This window comes from Corvus hawaiiensis, chromosome 17 (genome assembly GCF_020740725.1).
Source record: "Corvus hawaiiensis isolate bCorHaw1 chromosome 17, bCorHaw1.pri.cur, whole genome shotgun sequence".
Lineage (NCBI taxonomy): Eukaryota > Metazoa > Chordata > Aves > Passeriformes > Corvidae > Corvus > Corvus hawaiiensis.
Window position 1 is genome coordinate 2,067,670 of NC_063229.1, and position 13,319 is coordinate 2,080,988.

At 61.3% G+C, this 13,319-nt stretch overlaps 2 protein-coding genes across 9 annotated transcripts in view; one reads left to right on the forward strand and one right to left on the reverse strand.

Annotated features, from left to right (window-relative positions):
* Window positions 1-1,220: 1,220 nt before the first annotated feature.
* TGIF2 (TGFB induced factor homeobox 2) lies at window positions 1,221-8,159 on the forward strand. 2 transcript variants are annotated; one of them, XM_048322003.1, is made up of 3 exons: window positions 1,221-1,270; window positions 2,085-2,320; window positions 5,719-8,159. In XM_048322003.1, exons 1-3 carry the CDS (start codon window positions 1,237-1,239, stop codon window positions 6,262-6,264), a joined length of 816 nt encoding a protein of 271 aa, XP_048177960.1. In that variant the 5' UTR covers window positions 1,221-1,236; the 3' UTR covers window positions 6,265-8,159. The 2 variants fall into 2 exon arrangements, with proteins under 2 accessions (XP_048177960.1, XP_048177959.1); XM_048322002.1 differs by lacking the exon at window positions 1,221-1,270 and having other exon boundaries at window positions 1,653-2,320.
* Window positions 8,160-10,887: 2,728 nt separating this feature from the next.
* The window catches only part of DLGAP4 (DLG associated protein 4), a 146,309-nt gene continuing 143,877 nt past the window's right edge, over window positions 10,888-13,319 (reverse strand). For all 7 annotated transcript variants that reach the window (XM_048322315.1, XM_048322313.1, XM_048322312.1 and 4 more), the window contains one exon: window positions 10,888-12,560. In XM_048322315.1, the coding sequence (XP_048178272.1) occupies window positions 12,345-12,560 (216 nt within the window). In that variant the 3' untranslated portion in view covers window positions 10,888-12,344. The remainder of the gene's footprint in view (window positions 12,561-13,319) is intronic.

The following is a 13,319-nucleotide window of genomic DNA, read 5'->3' on the forward strand; positions in this document are numbered from 1 at the left end:
CACCACAGGCGCTGGGATGTGGCACCACTGCTCTGAGCAGCTCTTCTCTCTTCTTCCCACTGATGAAGACACCGCTCCAGGGGACCCACGATGGACACATTCCCTTGGGCCCCACTGAGCACCTGGCAGAGGGTGACAGTGCGACCCAGCCCCACATCACAGAAGGGCACAGAGCTGTGCTGGGGAAATTCCATGCTCACCACACCTTGGACCAGCAGCACATAAATGGAGCAATTTGGTCTCCAAAACTCCAAAGGTGACCTTGGGCTCTGCTGGGATGGTGGAGAGACACAGGGAGAGCAGAAGAACTTTCAGAGACCTTGGCCAGCCTGATGGCCATGGCACAGTGATGGTTCCACCTGGTTCCTTCTCGGTCACCACCATTGCTTGGAAACACCTTCCTCTGTCACGGAGCAGTGATGTGCTGGGCTTCTGATTTCCCATCTGGCAAGGACCAAATGAAGCACTGGTGGAACTTCAGGGTGCTCTGAGGTCCCCAGGGTTGTCACCCACACCTGCCCCTGCACCTCCTGTCTGAAGGCCTGTCCCTGTCCCCTGCCCACAGACACCAGTAACCCCTGGGGCTCAGCTACAGGATTCAACCAGGGGGAAGGAACTTGTGCAGTGCCCTGTGGGGTACCCCGGCGTGGATGCCCCTGGGTGGGACTCCCAAGGTTGGTGTCCCCGGGTGGGTGTCCCCAGGTGAGCATCTCTGGATGGGTGTCCCTGGGCGGGTGTCTCCAGTGGGTGTCCCTGGTGGGTGTCCCTGGGGGGAATGTGCCCAGGTGGGTGTCCCCGGGACTGGTTGTCTCCATGTGGGTGCCCGTGGCTGGGTGTCCCCGAGGGTGCCCCTGTGCGGGTGCAGCTCCGCGGGGGGGGTTCCGCGGGGCCGGGCGGGTGCGGGGGCTCCGGGGCTCCCCCTGTCCCTGCTCCCTCCCGCCGGGGGCCGTGTCCGGGAGCGGGGCCGAGCCCGGGGGTGCGCCGGCGCCAGGTACCGGCCGGGACTCCGCGGGGCGGGGGGGCCCCGGTGCCCGGTGACAGCCGGGGGCGGGCGGGCCGGGGCCGGGGCCGGGGGCGGGGGGCCCGGCGAGTTCCTGCCTCCTCGGGAACAAAGGGAACTCTGTCTCGGCATCTGTCACCGCCGCCCACCCAAAACTTTCCGCCGCGCCCGGCTGCCCGCCCGCCGCCGCGGGACGGCCCCGCACCGGCCCCGGCACCGAGACCCCGGCGCGGCCCATGCGAGCGCCCAGGCGGCGGCGGCGGCCCGGGGGTGAGCGCAAAGATGGATCCCGGGGGGCGCGGGGGGAGCCTTTGTGCGGGACGGAGCGGCCGGGCCGCGCCAGCGCCGCCCGAAGTTTGCGGGAGCCGCGGGCGGGGGTCCCGCCCGCCCCCGCTGCAGCTCGGAGTTACGGCGGAGTTTGCCCGGCCGGGGATAACTCGGGGCCGGCGGCGGAGTGCGGGGCCGGGGCCGCTCTCCGGCCCCTCTCTCCCCCCGCCGCCCGGGGCCCGCGGCTGCCGCTGCCCCGCTTTGTGTCGGCGGCCCCGGCCCCTCGCTGCCTGTTGCGGCCGGAGGGGTCACGGGCCCGGCCCGCACCGCCCCGCACCGCCGGGCCCCGGCCCGCACCGCCGAGCCGAGCCCCCGGCCCGTGACAGCCGCCCCCGCCTCCATCCCCGCCGCACAATGACCCCGCGTGGTTCCTCTCCCACTCTCCAGCTCCGGCCTCTTTCTCCTGCTGAGATTGTTTTTGTTTTTAACTTCCCCTCTTCCCAACCCACCCCATGCTTGATTTTTTTTTTTTTTTTCCCCCCTTTCCCGCTGCGGTGCCCCCCGAGCCCCGAGTGCCCCCGAGCCCCGTGCCGTGCGCTGGGCTCCTCCGCACCCCCGGGGCTCTGTTTGCTGCCCCTGTTGTCCCGCCGGTGCCGGTTGTTTGTGTCTCCCCGGGGGTCTCTGCCTCTGGATTCCCCCCCGGCCGGGCCCAGAGGGGGTGAGACCCCCGCTGGAGGCGGGGGGAGGTCGGTGGGAGGCCCCTTCCCCTCCCCCGACCGGACACCGCCTGATGCTCCCTTCGGTTCCCCCTCTCCAGGATTCGGCCAGGAGGGTCCCGCGGGCAGCTCCACCATGTCGGACAGTGAGCCGGGGGACGAGGACGGCGCCACATCCCCCGACCCCTCGCAGTGCAAGAGGAAGAGAAGGGGCAACCTCCCCAAGGAGTCGGTGAAGATCCTGCGGGACTGGCTGTACGAGCACCGCTTCAACGCCTACCCCTCGGAGCAGGAGAAGCTCAGCCTCTCGGGGCAGACCAGCCTCTCCGTGCTGCAGGTAGGAGCCAGCCCCCAGCCGCTGGGGACACCACTGGGGACACTGCCACGCTGTGTGGGACAGGAGAACCCCACGGAGGATCCCAAAGGACTGGGCAGGCTGGGATCATTTGCCACTGAAGGGCACTGAGGAGGCGAGGGAAGGGATGTTGGGGGAGGAAAGGCACCTGTGTGAAGGGGGGTCTCTTTGGGGAGCCGTCTGAGCCCTGGGGACCAGCTCTGCTGGAGCAGAGCATTCTGGCCAGCCAGAAGGTGGAGGGACTGGAGTGGGAGCAGGCTGAATACCCTGTTGTCAGTAAAAGCTGCACAGGTGGGAGGGTTTTGGGAGATGCTACTTTATCCTGTTCCCCTGAACACCCCCAGCAGAGGCCAGGATGACCACCCCCTGCACACAGAGCTGGGCAGAGGACAGCCCTGGGGCTGGGCAGGGCCAGGAGTTAGACTTGATGATCTTTGTGGATCCCTTCCAGCTCAGGATCTTCTGTGATTTTAACCAGAAGGGAGAGGCCGGGCTGGGCTTTGAGCCTTGTAGGCTGGTAAGTGCTGGCTGGCCCCTGGTCCCAGTTACACCAGCTGCATTAAGGGGAGCCCAGCTGGGGACTCCTGTCCAGGAGTCTCCCTGTCCTGCTACTGGCTGTGGGCTGATGTTCTCCATGTGGCACCATGGCACAGGAGCCCTGGGCAGCAGGGGGGATGAGCAGCGCTCGTCCTTCCCGCGCTGGCGCGCTCCCTGCCTGTGCTCAGGGTGTCTGGGAGGGCCTGCCTGTCGCTGCTGTCCCTGTGCTCCCTGCACAGGCCTGGTGCCCCGGGCCCCATCCCCCTCTCCCAGCCTGACAGGGTGTGGGCTTCACTCTGTTCTCTGCTTCTGGGGTGCAGTGGGGTGCAGGGCAGTGGGTTTGCTCCTCTCCTGGAGCTTCCTCTGTACCTCTCGCTCCTGTCCCTGTGGCTCAGCACAGTCCTGGCCAGCTGTCCCAGCCCAGACACCGAGTGTGGACAGGGGCTATCTGCTTCCCCTCTTCCTGGCCAGCAAGGCAAACCTGCTCTTCCATTCTAATGTGTTTCTGGAAGTGTTGGCTGTGCCACAGGTGTGTGTCCGGCAGCTGCTCCTGGACAGGCTGGAGCTCCTGGACAGGCTAAAGGCTGAGTGTCAGGGTAGCAGCGATGGGCTTGGGGCTGTGGGAACTGGACTTGTCCTGGCCCAGGTTGGCATGACAGTGCCTGGCACATGGGGGTTGCCCAAGGGCTCTGGTGGGACTGGCAGGTGCCTGGCTGTCGGTGCCCTGAGCCCCATGGGACCCGGGAGGAGGCTGGCACATGGGTGGGCTTGTGTTGAGGTGTGGCCTTGCTGTGTGCCAGCTGTTGTTTGCTCCAGGTGACCCCCACAGCCAGTGTGTGGCCCCTGTTCCCCCCAGGCAGGGGGTCCCAGCCCAATGGGTGGCATTTCCCAGTGCCATCCGAGACTGGGATTTCTGCCAGTCTGAAGGGATGCTGCAGGAATCCATGGGGATGCTCCCTCTGCCTGTTGGGGTGGAGGAATGGGACACTCCATGGTGTGGCCGTGGATTTCAGTCTGTGGTGCTGATCTGACCCCTCCAAAAAGCCTCTGGAATGCAGGGCTCTGCCACAGCCACTGGCCAACCCCCCCCAGTTGTTTCTCTGTGCACCCCCCTGCCCGCTCCAGTGGCCTGGGGAGCTGGAGCCGGGCACGGGCAGCCAGGGAGCAGGGAGAGTGGGAAGCCATGTGCCTCCCTTGCAGAAATTCCAGAGCTAAGGAAGCGGCACCTGCTCCCACTGAGGCTTCCCGGACAGCAGCAGCTCTCCAAGCCAGTGCCCTGCTGTGGGATGGATGGGCTTTTCCTCCCTGTGAGGGGATGCTGCTCCTGCAGTGCTGGGGGGACAGATGCTGCCCAAAGGGACAGAGTGGGGTGTGCTGGTGGGGGGGAAGGGATGGCCCTGATTAAAAATCAATAAACTGCTTCAGAGGCAGAGCATGTCCCAGCTCTGTGACAGTGCCTGCTGTCACAGGGGCTGCGTGTGCCCGTCTCCGTGCCGTGTTCTCCAGTGGGAAGTGAATGCTGGAAGGAGCATGGTGGTGGGGACAGGCAGGATTTTGGGGGGTTCTCAGCACTGAGGAGTTGGGCTTTTTGTTGGGAGTCCATCTCTCTGGTTGGGGATCACAGTGGTGGATGGCCGTGGGATCACAGGATCATGTCAAGGGGGCCCAGCTGAGGCTTGCAAGGGAGGGGGTTTGGAACAGAAAAGGGAGTAAGACTGGTGTATTTGAGGGTTTTAATGCCAAATATTGTCTTAAAGACAAAAAAACGACAACTGACATCTTGCTGTGATTGAAGTTGTGGCAAGTTCTCTCTCCCTGGGGGAAATATTTTCCATAGCTGTTGATTTAGGAAAGATCAGGCATTTTTTCCCCCCTGATTTATTCTCTTCTAATTGTTTTCTAGGAAGACGGGACTTATTTTAATGTAGCATTTTATATAAAGATGCTGAAACAATCCATGGCCAAGGCTCAATAATGGCAAAGGGCTGCCAGACGTGCAGCCTCTGTGCTGTGCAGATGTTTCGGGGAGCCTTTAGCGTGAGCTGTGACCCAGCTCATGGGCAGAGGCACGGGGAGGTGTCTGCGCTACCCTGTTCCCAGCCCTGTTAGGGGCTGAGGGGCTGCAGCTCCATCACCTGATGGTTTCTAGGGTTTTCCATCCGTGCTGCTCTCCTGCCATCCATCTGCTCTGGCAGCCTCAGTGCTCCCATTCGGGTTGGCAGCGCGTTGGCACCGGCAGCAGCGTGGAAACAGGGCTGAGCCCTAGGATGGGTCACCTGGAGAAGGAAAAACTGTCCCGAGCCTGGGGACCTGCAGGATGGGCTCCGAGCTGGCTGTATGCAATGCCACGGCCTCTGGCTGGGGAATGGCAGGAGCTGTGCTGTACCCGCCTGCAGCTGGGACCTTGGGGCTGCACTGGGGGACAGCACTGAGCCCCTCCTTCCCTGGGGGCAGCTCTGCTCAGGAGCCACCGCAGCTCCCGGGGCTCCGGGCAGTGGTGCTCTGGCTTGGGGGCGGCTTGGCCCCAGCAGCCCAGGCTGTGCCCGTTCCTGTGCTGCGATGGAGAGCGGGAGCTGTGGGGCGCAGTCCCGCAGCAGGGCTGCCAGGGCGGGGGGTAGCCGGGACAGCGCGCAGGGAGGAAGGGGCTGCCCCGGGCAGGCGGTGCCAGGCAGGAAGCAGCCGGTGTTGGGGTTTCCGTGGGTGCCAGCACTAGTTGTGCCCCTCTGGAGCCCCACGGGAAGGAGGTGCAGGGCTGAGGGGGGACCTGTGGTAGTCGGGATGTGTGGGAGCTGCTGCCGGTTCGCTCTGGGGCTGCAGCCCCCGCTGACCCTCTCTCCTCGCAGATCTGCAACTGGTTCATCAACGCGCGGCGGCGGCTGCTCCCCGACATGCTGCGCAAGGACGGCAAGGACCCCAACCAGTTCACCATCTCCCGCCGCGGGGGCAAGGCCGGCGACGTGGCCGTGCCGCGGGGCGCCGCCGCCGGCTCCGGGCTGCTCGTGGTGCCGCCCGTGGCGGCCGCGGGCTCCTCCAAGGTGCTGTCGGTGCCGGTGTGCCCGCAGGTACTGTGCCACCCGGCGCTGGCCGTGGTGAGCGCCCACAGCCCCGAGTGGGAGAAGCCCCCCGGGCCCGAGGCCGTGCCCAGGGCGGGCGCGGGGCCCGGCGGCAGCACCCTGACCCTGCTGGCGCGGGCCGAGGCGGGCAGCCCCACGCCCGGACTCTTCAACACGCCGCCCCCGACGCCCCCCGAGCTCTTCGGGGACGACTTCAGCAGCTTCCAGCTGCTGGTGGAGGTGGCCCTGCAGAAGGCGGCCGAGCTGGAGCGGCAGCGGCAGGGGGGGCAGCTGCCCCTGGCGCCGCACACCGAGCCCCCCGGAGCCTCCAAATAACGCCGGGCCGGGTCCCGCAGTGCCCTTCCCCGGGGGGGCCCGACCCTCCCGGCCTCTGCCTCACCCCCATCCCAAGAGCGGCCTCCTGCCTCCCGGCGGCTCCGGTCTCTCTCGGCAGCCAAGGCGGCAGAGGAAGGGCCGGCCCGGCCCGCCACCCTCCTGCCGGGAGATGCCCTGGCTGCCGAGGACGCTGCCCCGGCTGTGCCCGGGACCGTCGTGACCGGAGCTCGGCGCTGGCCGGAGCGGGCACTGGAGCTCCCCTGGAAAACCTGCTGATCTCTTCCTCTCCTGCGAACAAGGCTCCAGCCAGCGCCGTTTCCTCAGGGAGACAGAGAGAACCTGTTTTTTTAGCGCTGGCGTCTATTTTAAGGACTGTGGATGACGAGCTTTGTCTCCCAAATCTCTGATCTCTTCTCCCTTTCCCCCCCGCCCCCCCTTTTGTTTTTGGGGGGCCTTTCTGTTTCCCGGTGCTGGCCAGGGGCCCTACCTTGCCCAGGGAAGGGCAAAGGACAGATGAACTGGAAACATGGAGTCTGTGGCATTTTATCATGGAAAAAATAGAACCCTCCTCTTCCTTTTTAGGTTGTTCTGGATGCTGCCAGTAGAAATCTCTATGGTGCTGTTTAGAAAGTTTTTTGTTGAAACATTTTCCCTTTAATTGTGATTTGTTACATGATTATTACATTTTTTTTCTGTTTTCTTTCTTTCTTTCTTTCTTTCTTTTTTTTTTTTTTTTAATCTGTAAGCATTTCCACAACTTCCCCACGTTCCCCTCGAATTCATGCTGAATGTGTGCATGCTGTGCCCAGAGCAGTGAGCGCGTGGCCAAGCCTGGGCAGAGCTGAGACTGTGAATTTTGTACCCAACTTCCTTTCTTTTTTTTTTCCTTTTTTTTTTTTTTTCCATAAAACCTTTGGAAAGAGGCGTGGTGCGGGCACGGCCATGTGCGTCCTGCAAGTGCAGCCGGGGGTTCCTGGGAAGCAGCGCTGGGAAGGCGCAGGATGGAGGTGTTGCTCCCGGTCCCGTCCCTCCCCGCCGCTCGCCAGTGCAGTGCTGGGGACCTCTAGTGACAAACTGGTGTGTGCTGGGAGCCGGGCCCGGGCGGGTCGGGGGCTCTGCGGCAGTTTTTGGGCTCCTGGCTGGGCGTCGCTCGCTGTCCCTGGGTGCGGTGCCGCGGTCAGGCACTGCTGTGCCCTGGGGGCAGGTAATGACCGTGCCCTGCCCGAGGAACACCAATCCCGTGGGTAATTAGCCAGATGAGTTGATGACCAGAGGGGGTAAAGCTGCAGGACCGGGAGCTCTGCGACGCTGGGGGAGAGCATTGGAGGCAATGGGGCTGGAAGGGAAAAGCACTGATTTGGGGGACTGCTGTGTTCCCACCCCCCATTTCTTCAGAGGGAAGGTGCAGGGGAGAGGGTGCCGTGGGAAGGCTTCCCAGTAGTGTCACCTTGGCAGGTGCCCTGCGCAGTGCTGGGCCAGCTGGGGTGAGTGCTCCTCATGTGCCTGTGACCAGCCCCTCTCTCACGCCCACTTCCATTTCTGTGTCCAGCCTTCTCCCTTTGACACCTTTCCAGGGAAAGTCCTGAATTTTGGGACTCCCTCTTTCACCTTGTCAGCCCCCCGCAGCTCTGTCCCTTGCCCTAGGGGAGGGAGAGGCTTTTTGGTCTCCTGCTCTGGTCTTGCCCCAGTCAAACCAAAGTGGTTTCCTTCCCCCAGAGCTGTGCCTGCGCCAGGGGCTGGTGCTCCTGCCCTGGGATGGACCAGAGAGTGGGGAGGGCAGGAGTTATTGGAATTAAATTTATGGAGAAATAACAAACTACTGTAAATATCTTTTTGTTTGTTTTTTCTATTGTCAAATAAAAGTTTTTTTTAGTTTTGTTGGTTTTTTTAAAATATGAGCTGTGTGCCAGAGTGAACTGTGTCATTTGTGGGTGCCTCACTTGATTCTCCACCACCAGGAGAAACTCCTGGGCCACCCCGGAATAGCACCTGGGTGTCCCCCACTCTCCATGGGCTGCTGGGGCTTTGTGCTTGTGGTGAGAGATGTGGGATAGGGCACGTTCCCAGGGGAGTGGGGGGCTGGAGCCAGGGCAGGGTCTGCCAGCCCAGCTCGGGGGTCTGCTCTGTGCCAGGGGGTCGCAGCTGGGGACACCACAGCTCTGCTGCCCCTTCTGCAGCCCCAGGCAGCACTTCAGGGCTCCCGAGCTGCACAGAGGGGCCAATGCCCCTTCGGACCCCCAGGCAGGTCGAGCAGAACCTCGGGGACCTGCTCCCCCCACCAGAGGCCCGCGGCTCCCGGGGGCTCAGGACACGGGGCCGATGGGCGGCGTGAGGGCACAGGGGTCATGCGGGGGAGGCACCGCTCTGACCCCCCCACACCCACCTCCATCGCCTCCCAGGGCACCAGCGGGGACTGGTGGTGCTGGGAGGGGTCCTCCAGTGGGACCCCCGGCCCTGTCCCAGCCCTGCAGCCCCCCAGGCCCTGGGCTCTGGCCTGGGCACACGGAACAGCCTCATTAATGTGACACTCTCCTGTGTCCCAGAGCGGTTTGGGCTGGAAGCACTTGGGCCCAGCCCCCTGCCAGGGGCAGGGACACCTTCCACTGTCCCAGGCTGCTCCCAGCCCCAATGTCCAGCCTGGCCTTGGACACTTCCAGGGATCCAGGGGCAGCCACAGCTGCTCTGGACACCCTGTGCCAAGGCCTGCCCACCCTCCCAGGGAACAATTCCTTCCCAATATCCCATGTGTGTCCTTGATCTCTGTTAATGTGAAGCCATTCCCCCTTGCTGTGTCACTCCAGTCCCTTGTCCAAAGTCCCTCTCCAGCTCTCCTGGAGCCCCTTGAGGCCCCGGAAGGGGCTCTGAGGTCTCTCCGGAGCGTTCCCCTCTCCACGTTGAACATTCCCAGCTCTCCCAGCCTTTCATGCTTCCCACGCCACTGCCGACCCTGCCCCCAAAATCCGCACGAGTGGGTGGGTGAGGCTCCGGGACGCCTCCGGGGCAGCTGCCGCCCATCGCTGGGGCGGGGCCGGGCTGTGCCCAGAACAGGGCAAGGAGCAGGGAGCGCTGCGCATCCCGAGGGACCCCGAGCCCCCGGGCCCCACCCCCGCCTGGTCCTGCCGGGAGCTGTGTCCGGGCCGGCCCCGGGGCCAGCCGCTGCCCCGCCCAGTGGGGGGATGCCCGGGCAGAGGGAGCCGGGCCGGGGCCGCGGGGATTCCCGCGGGAAGCCCCGGAAGGAGCCGGGAGCGGCTCCTGGCGCTGGGAGAGCGCGGGGCTGTAGCGCCCGGCCGAGACGAGGACACCTGGACCCCGGACACAGGACGGGGCCAGGGACCGGGATACGGGATACAGGATATGGGACCCCGGCCCGGGCCAGGGACACCGCGCACGGCCGCGGGCACCGACCCGCCGGGAGCCGGGGTTGGGGCGAGCGGAGGCCACGCCCACCACCGACACAAGCCCCGCCCCCTCCCCGCAGCCTCACGCCCATTCGCCGCAGCGGCACGCACTGTGCTGTGATTGGCTGACAGGGCCATCCCGGAAGTGCTTTGATACACGGCCTCACCCCCCTGTATCCACTGGGGGCGGCCATTTTGTTTCACCCGCCATCTTATGGTAGGGCGCAGCCATTTTGTTAAACGTCATGCCGCTCTGTGACTGGCTGACAGCCATCTCGTGACACCACCATCCCCACGTGATCTCAGGCAGCCCCGTGATTGGCTGCCCGCGTCCTTGGGGCTCAGAATGAACAGGTGGATACAAGGTACGGAGATGAAATTATTCATAAATGTGTTTGTGTTAAATATCTGTAACAAGTACTTCTCGGATTTATAAAAGGTGTGTTTAAATATTTCTAACACATTTTTCTATGTGTGTTACACGTATTTATATGTATATGCATGTAGAATATGTAACTCTACCTCTATGTGTGTATGTATTTTAATATATGTAGGAGAATTTGAAATACTGTATTAATTATAAGATATAAGCAATATTAATTAATCTTTACAGCTTTGTAAATTCACTTACATGTTAAAATATATGCACATATATGTACAGAGAACATAAACATTACGGGCAGGCCCGGCCCAGCCCAGGGCAGCAAGGATCGTTCCACAGCTCCGTAAGCAGTAGCTGGGAGGAGTAAATAATAAAAACAATAAGTTAACCCTCACCTTTCCTTGGTGTCCCCCCTTTCTCTGCCAGAGATCCCTAAAGCTGCATCTTTACAATCCGCCCCAAAACCCGACAGTGCAGCCCTGCAGTGTCTCTGCCCCCACGGAGCCTTGAGGTTTGGGAAAGGCCTCCAAGGGGAGCCCGGGCTGCTGCCAAAACCCCAACAGGCCCCAGGTGCCACCTGCACAGACCTTGCCAAAGCCTCCAGGGCCAGGGACTCCACCCCTGCCCTGGGCAGCCCTGGCCCCCTTTCCCATGCAGGACCTTCCCCCAGTATCGAACCTGAGGCTGTTTTTCCTTGGCCCCTGGGAGCAGAGCCTGACCCCAACCTCCAGCCCCGTTTGAATCCCAGCACAGCTGAGCTTTGGGAATTCTATGGTTGGGGGCAGAGACCTCTGAGAGTGGCTTCATGGACAGCCCCAGACAGCACACAATGGGCAGCAGGCATCATTCAGGATTTCACTTTTATTTATTTTTTGCCTTCTGGATCACCAACACTCTCACTGAAACCTCTGGGATTCCACCTCCACCCCCATGACAGTAGCACACAATCTCCCAACTTGTTCAAACATGTGAAGAGGGAAAAAAAAAAAAAAAAAAATCCCCAGCGAGATCCCTCAGGATGGGACAAAAACCTTCAGTGTGAGAGGGTGGCAAAGAATCAGGGGGGTGGCAGCTCTGGCTCCAAGGAGCCAGACTGGAAAGGAGACCTACAAAGGGGAAAAAAAAATGGGCTAAAAAATATTTAGCAATCCTTCCTCTACCCAGAGAGCAGGGAGATAAGGAAAAAATAGTCATCTGCTTACACACAGGGTATATATTTTTACACACACTTGGACACACATCTAGATATAGTACATGTAAAAATATATGCTATACATCTGCCCACCCCCGCGGCGGCGTGGGCAGGATCCGTGTGTAGGAATTACTATACAGGTACTACTAAGTGTATATGTGCATATGTACACCCCCTCCTCCTGGACACGCTGAGCCCACAGCCGGGATGCTCCCGCAGCCCCCCGCTGCAGCAGCTCCTCTCTCCAGCAGCCATCCAAGGAAAATGGTGTTGGAAGGGGAAGAGGAGGGAAATCAAAGGGATGTGGCTCGTGCTCTGTGGTCCTTCAGCTCCGCTCCTGTGCCCGGAGCAGGGTCCGGCTCTCGGGATCCCCTGCGCCAGATTTATTGCACATTTTGCTTCTGGGCTGCATTTCAACCCCACATTCCACAGCCCCGGCATCCTCTCCCTCCAACAAGCTGAGGATACGACCCCCTGTGCCCGTCCTCCCCCACCCCAACATCCCCATCCCAAGAACACAAAGCCCAGGAAGGCTGCTGGCTGGAGAGGGCAGCAGGAATAACACACCACAGGTGTTCTCTGAGGGAACAGCAGGGTCCGGACACGGGAACCGAAGCCATGCAAAGGGTGGGAGAACGGGAGCTGGAGGAGGCCAAAAATAAAGGATGAGAAGGGCAGAACAGATCTGAGGAGGAGGAAGAACACAGCATGGCAAGTGCTCAAGGCTTCGTGTTTTCTTGTCCTCTTCTTGTAAACAAGCTAATAATTCTCATGAGATAGAACAAGTAAAAAGACTGAAGTTCCAAGTCGAGGGGCTGGAGTTCCCAGGAGTCTGTCCAGTCCATTCAGCAACACCACAGCCGGGGAGAAAACGAGGGGCATTTTTTCTTTTTCTTTTTTTTAAATTTTTTTTGTTTGTATTTTTTTGTTTTTTTTTTTTGTTAAAATCTTCATTACTTAAAGCTGAGAGAGAAAAAAGCCAACTCAGGAGCCCTTTTCAAGGATGGCTCATTGTCTCTAGACTGAATAAATCACACTAGTTTCGAGAGAACCTTTTTTTTTTTCCATTTAATGACTTATAAAAGCCGCGGGCTGGCCGTGGCCGGGCTCAGAGGCGGGTCTGGGCCTCGGGGACGTAGATCTCGATGCTGTCAGCGCTCTCGGTGGCCGAGTTCTGCCGCACGGACGCCGCACGCTTGGCCGCCATCAGCCGCTTCCGTGCCTCCTGCCGCTGCTTGTCCGAGTCGGAGCCTTTGTCCCGGCTCAGCTGCGATTTGGACTTGGCCGGCTTCTTTGGCACTGGAGGGGGTGGTTTCTTCTCTTCCTTTAGAGAGACAGTAAGGAAAAACCCAGACCTGATATAAATGTGTGCAGCTGGGCGCCAGCTCGGCCCCGGCGGGGCCTTGCAGGAGGGGACTGGGATCATGTCGGGGAGAGCAGCTCTGGAGCAAGACACCCCTCAGCATCAGCTGCCCTGGTTTCTACAGTGAGCTGTTTGGCATTTCATGGAATCACAGAATGCCCTCAAATGGGAAAGGACCCACCAAAAGCATGGAATCACAGAATGGTCTGGGTTGGAAGATCATCCAGTTCCACCCCCTGCCATGGCAGGGACGCCTGCCACTAGACCCTGTCCAACCTGGCCTTGGACATTTCCTGGGATGGGCTGTGCACAATCTGGAGGTTGATGATCCACAGCCAGGATCATCAAGTCCAACCCCTGCACGGACACACCTGCAGGACGCCCTGTGCCTGGCAGCGCTGTCCAAACGCTCCTGGAGCTCTGGCAGCCTCGGGGCTGGGACCATTCCCTGGGGAGCCTGGGCAGTGCCCAGCAGCCTCTGGGGGAAGAACCTTTTCCTCATCCCCAGCCTGACCCTCCCCTCCATGCAGCTTCCATGGTACAGGGCTCTTGTGGAGTGGCCTGGAGTTCACAGACTGTCTGGTTCAGCTGCAGCTCAGAGCACAGCACAGGGAGTATGAAGACACAACTTAATGTGGAACTGCAAAATTTTAATCAGCCACCCTGTCCTGAGCCACAGTCCTCCCCTACCCTTATCTGCAGAGCCAGGACACCACCTCT

Coding starts and splice junctions, on each gene's coding strand:
- TGIF2 (XM_048322002.1), top strand. CDS start 1,682: ATGACCCCGCGTGGTTCCTCTCCCACTCTCCAGCTCCGGCCTCTTTCT. Junction 2,321..5,718: donor CCAGCCTCTCCGTGCTGCAG/GTAGGAGCCAGC, acceptor CTCTCCTCGCAG/ATCTGCAACTGGTTCATCAA.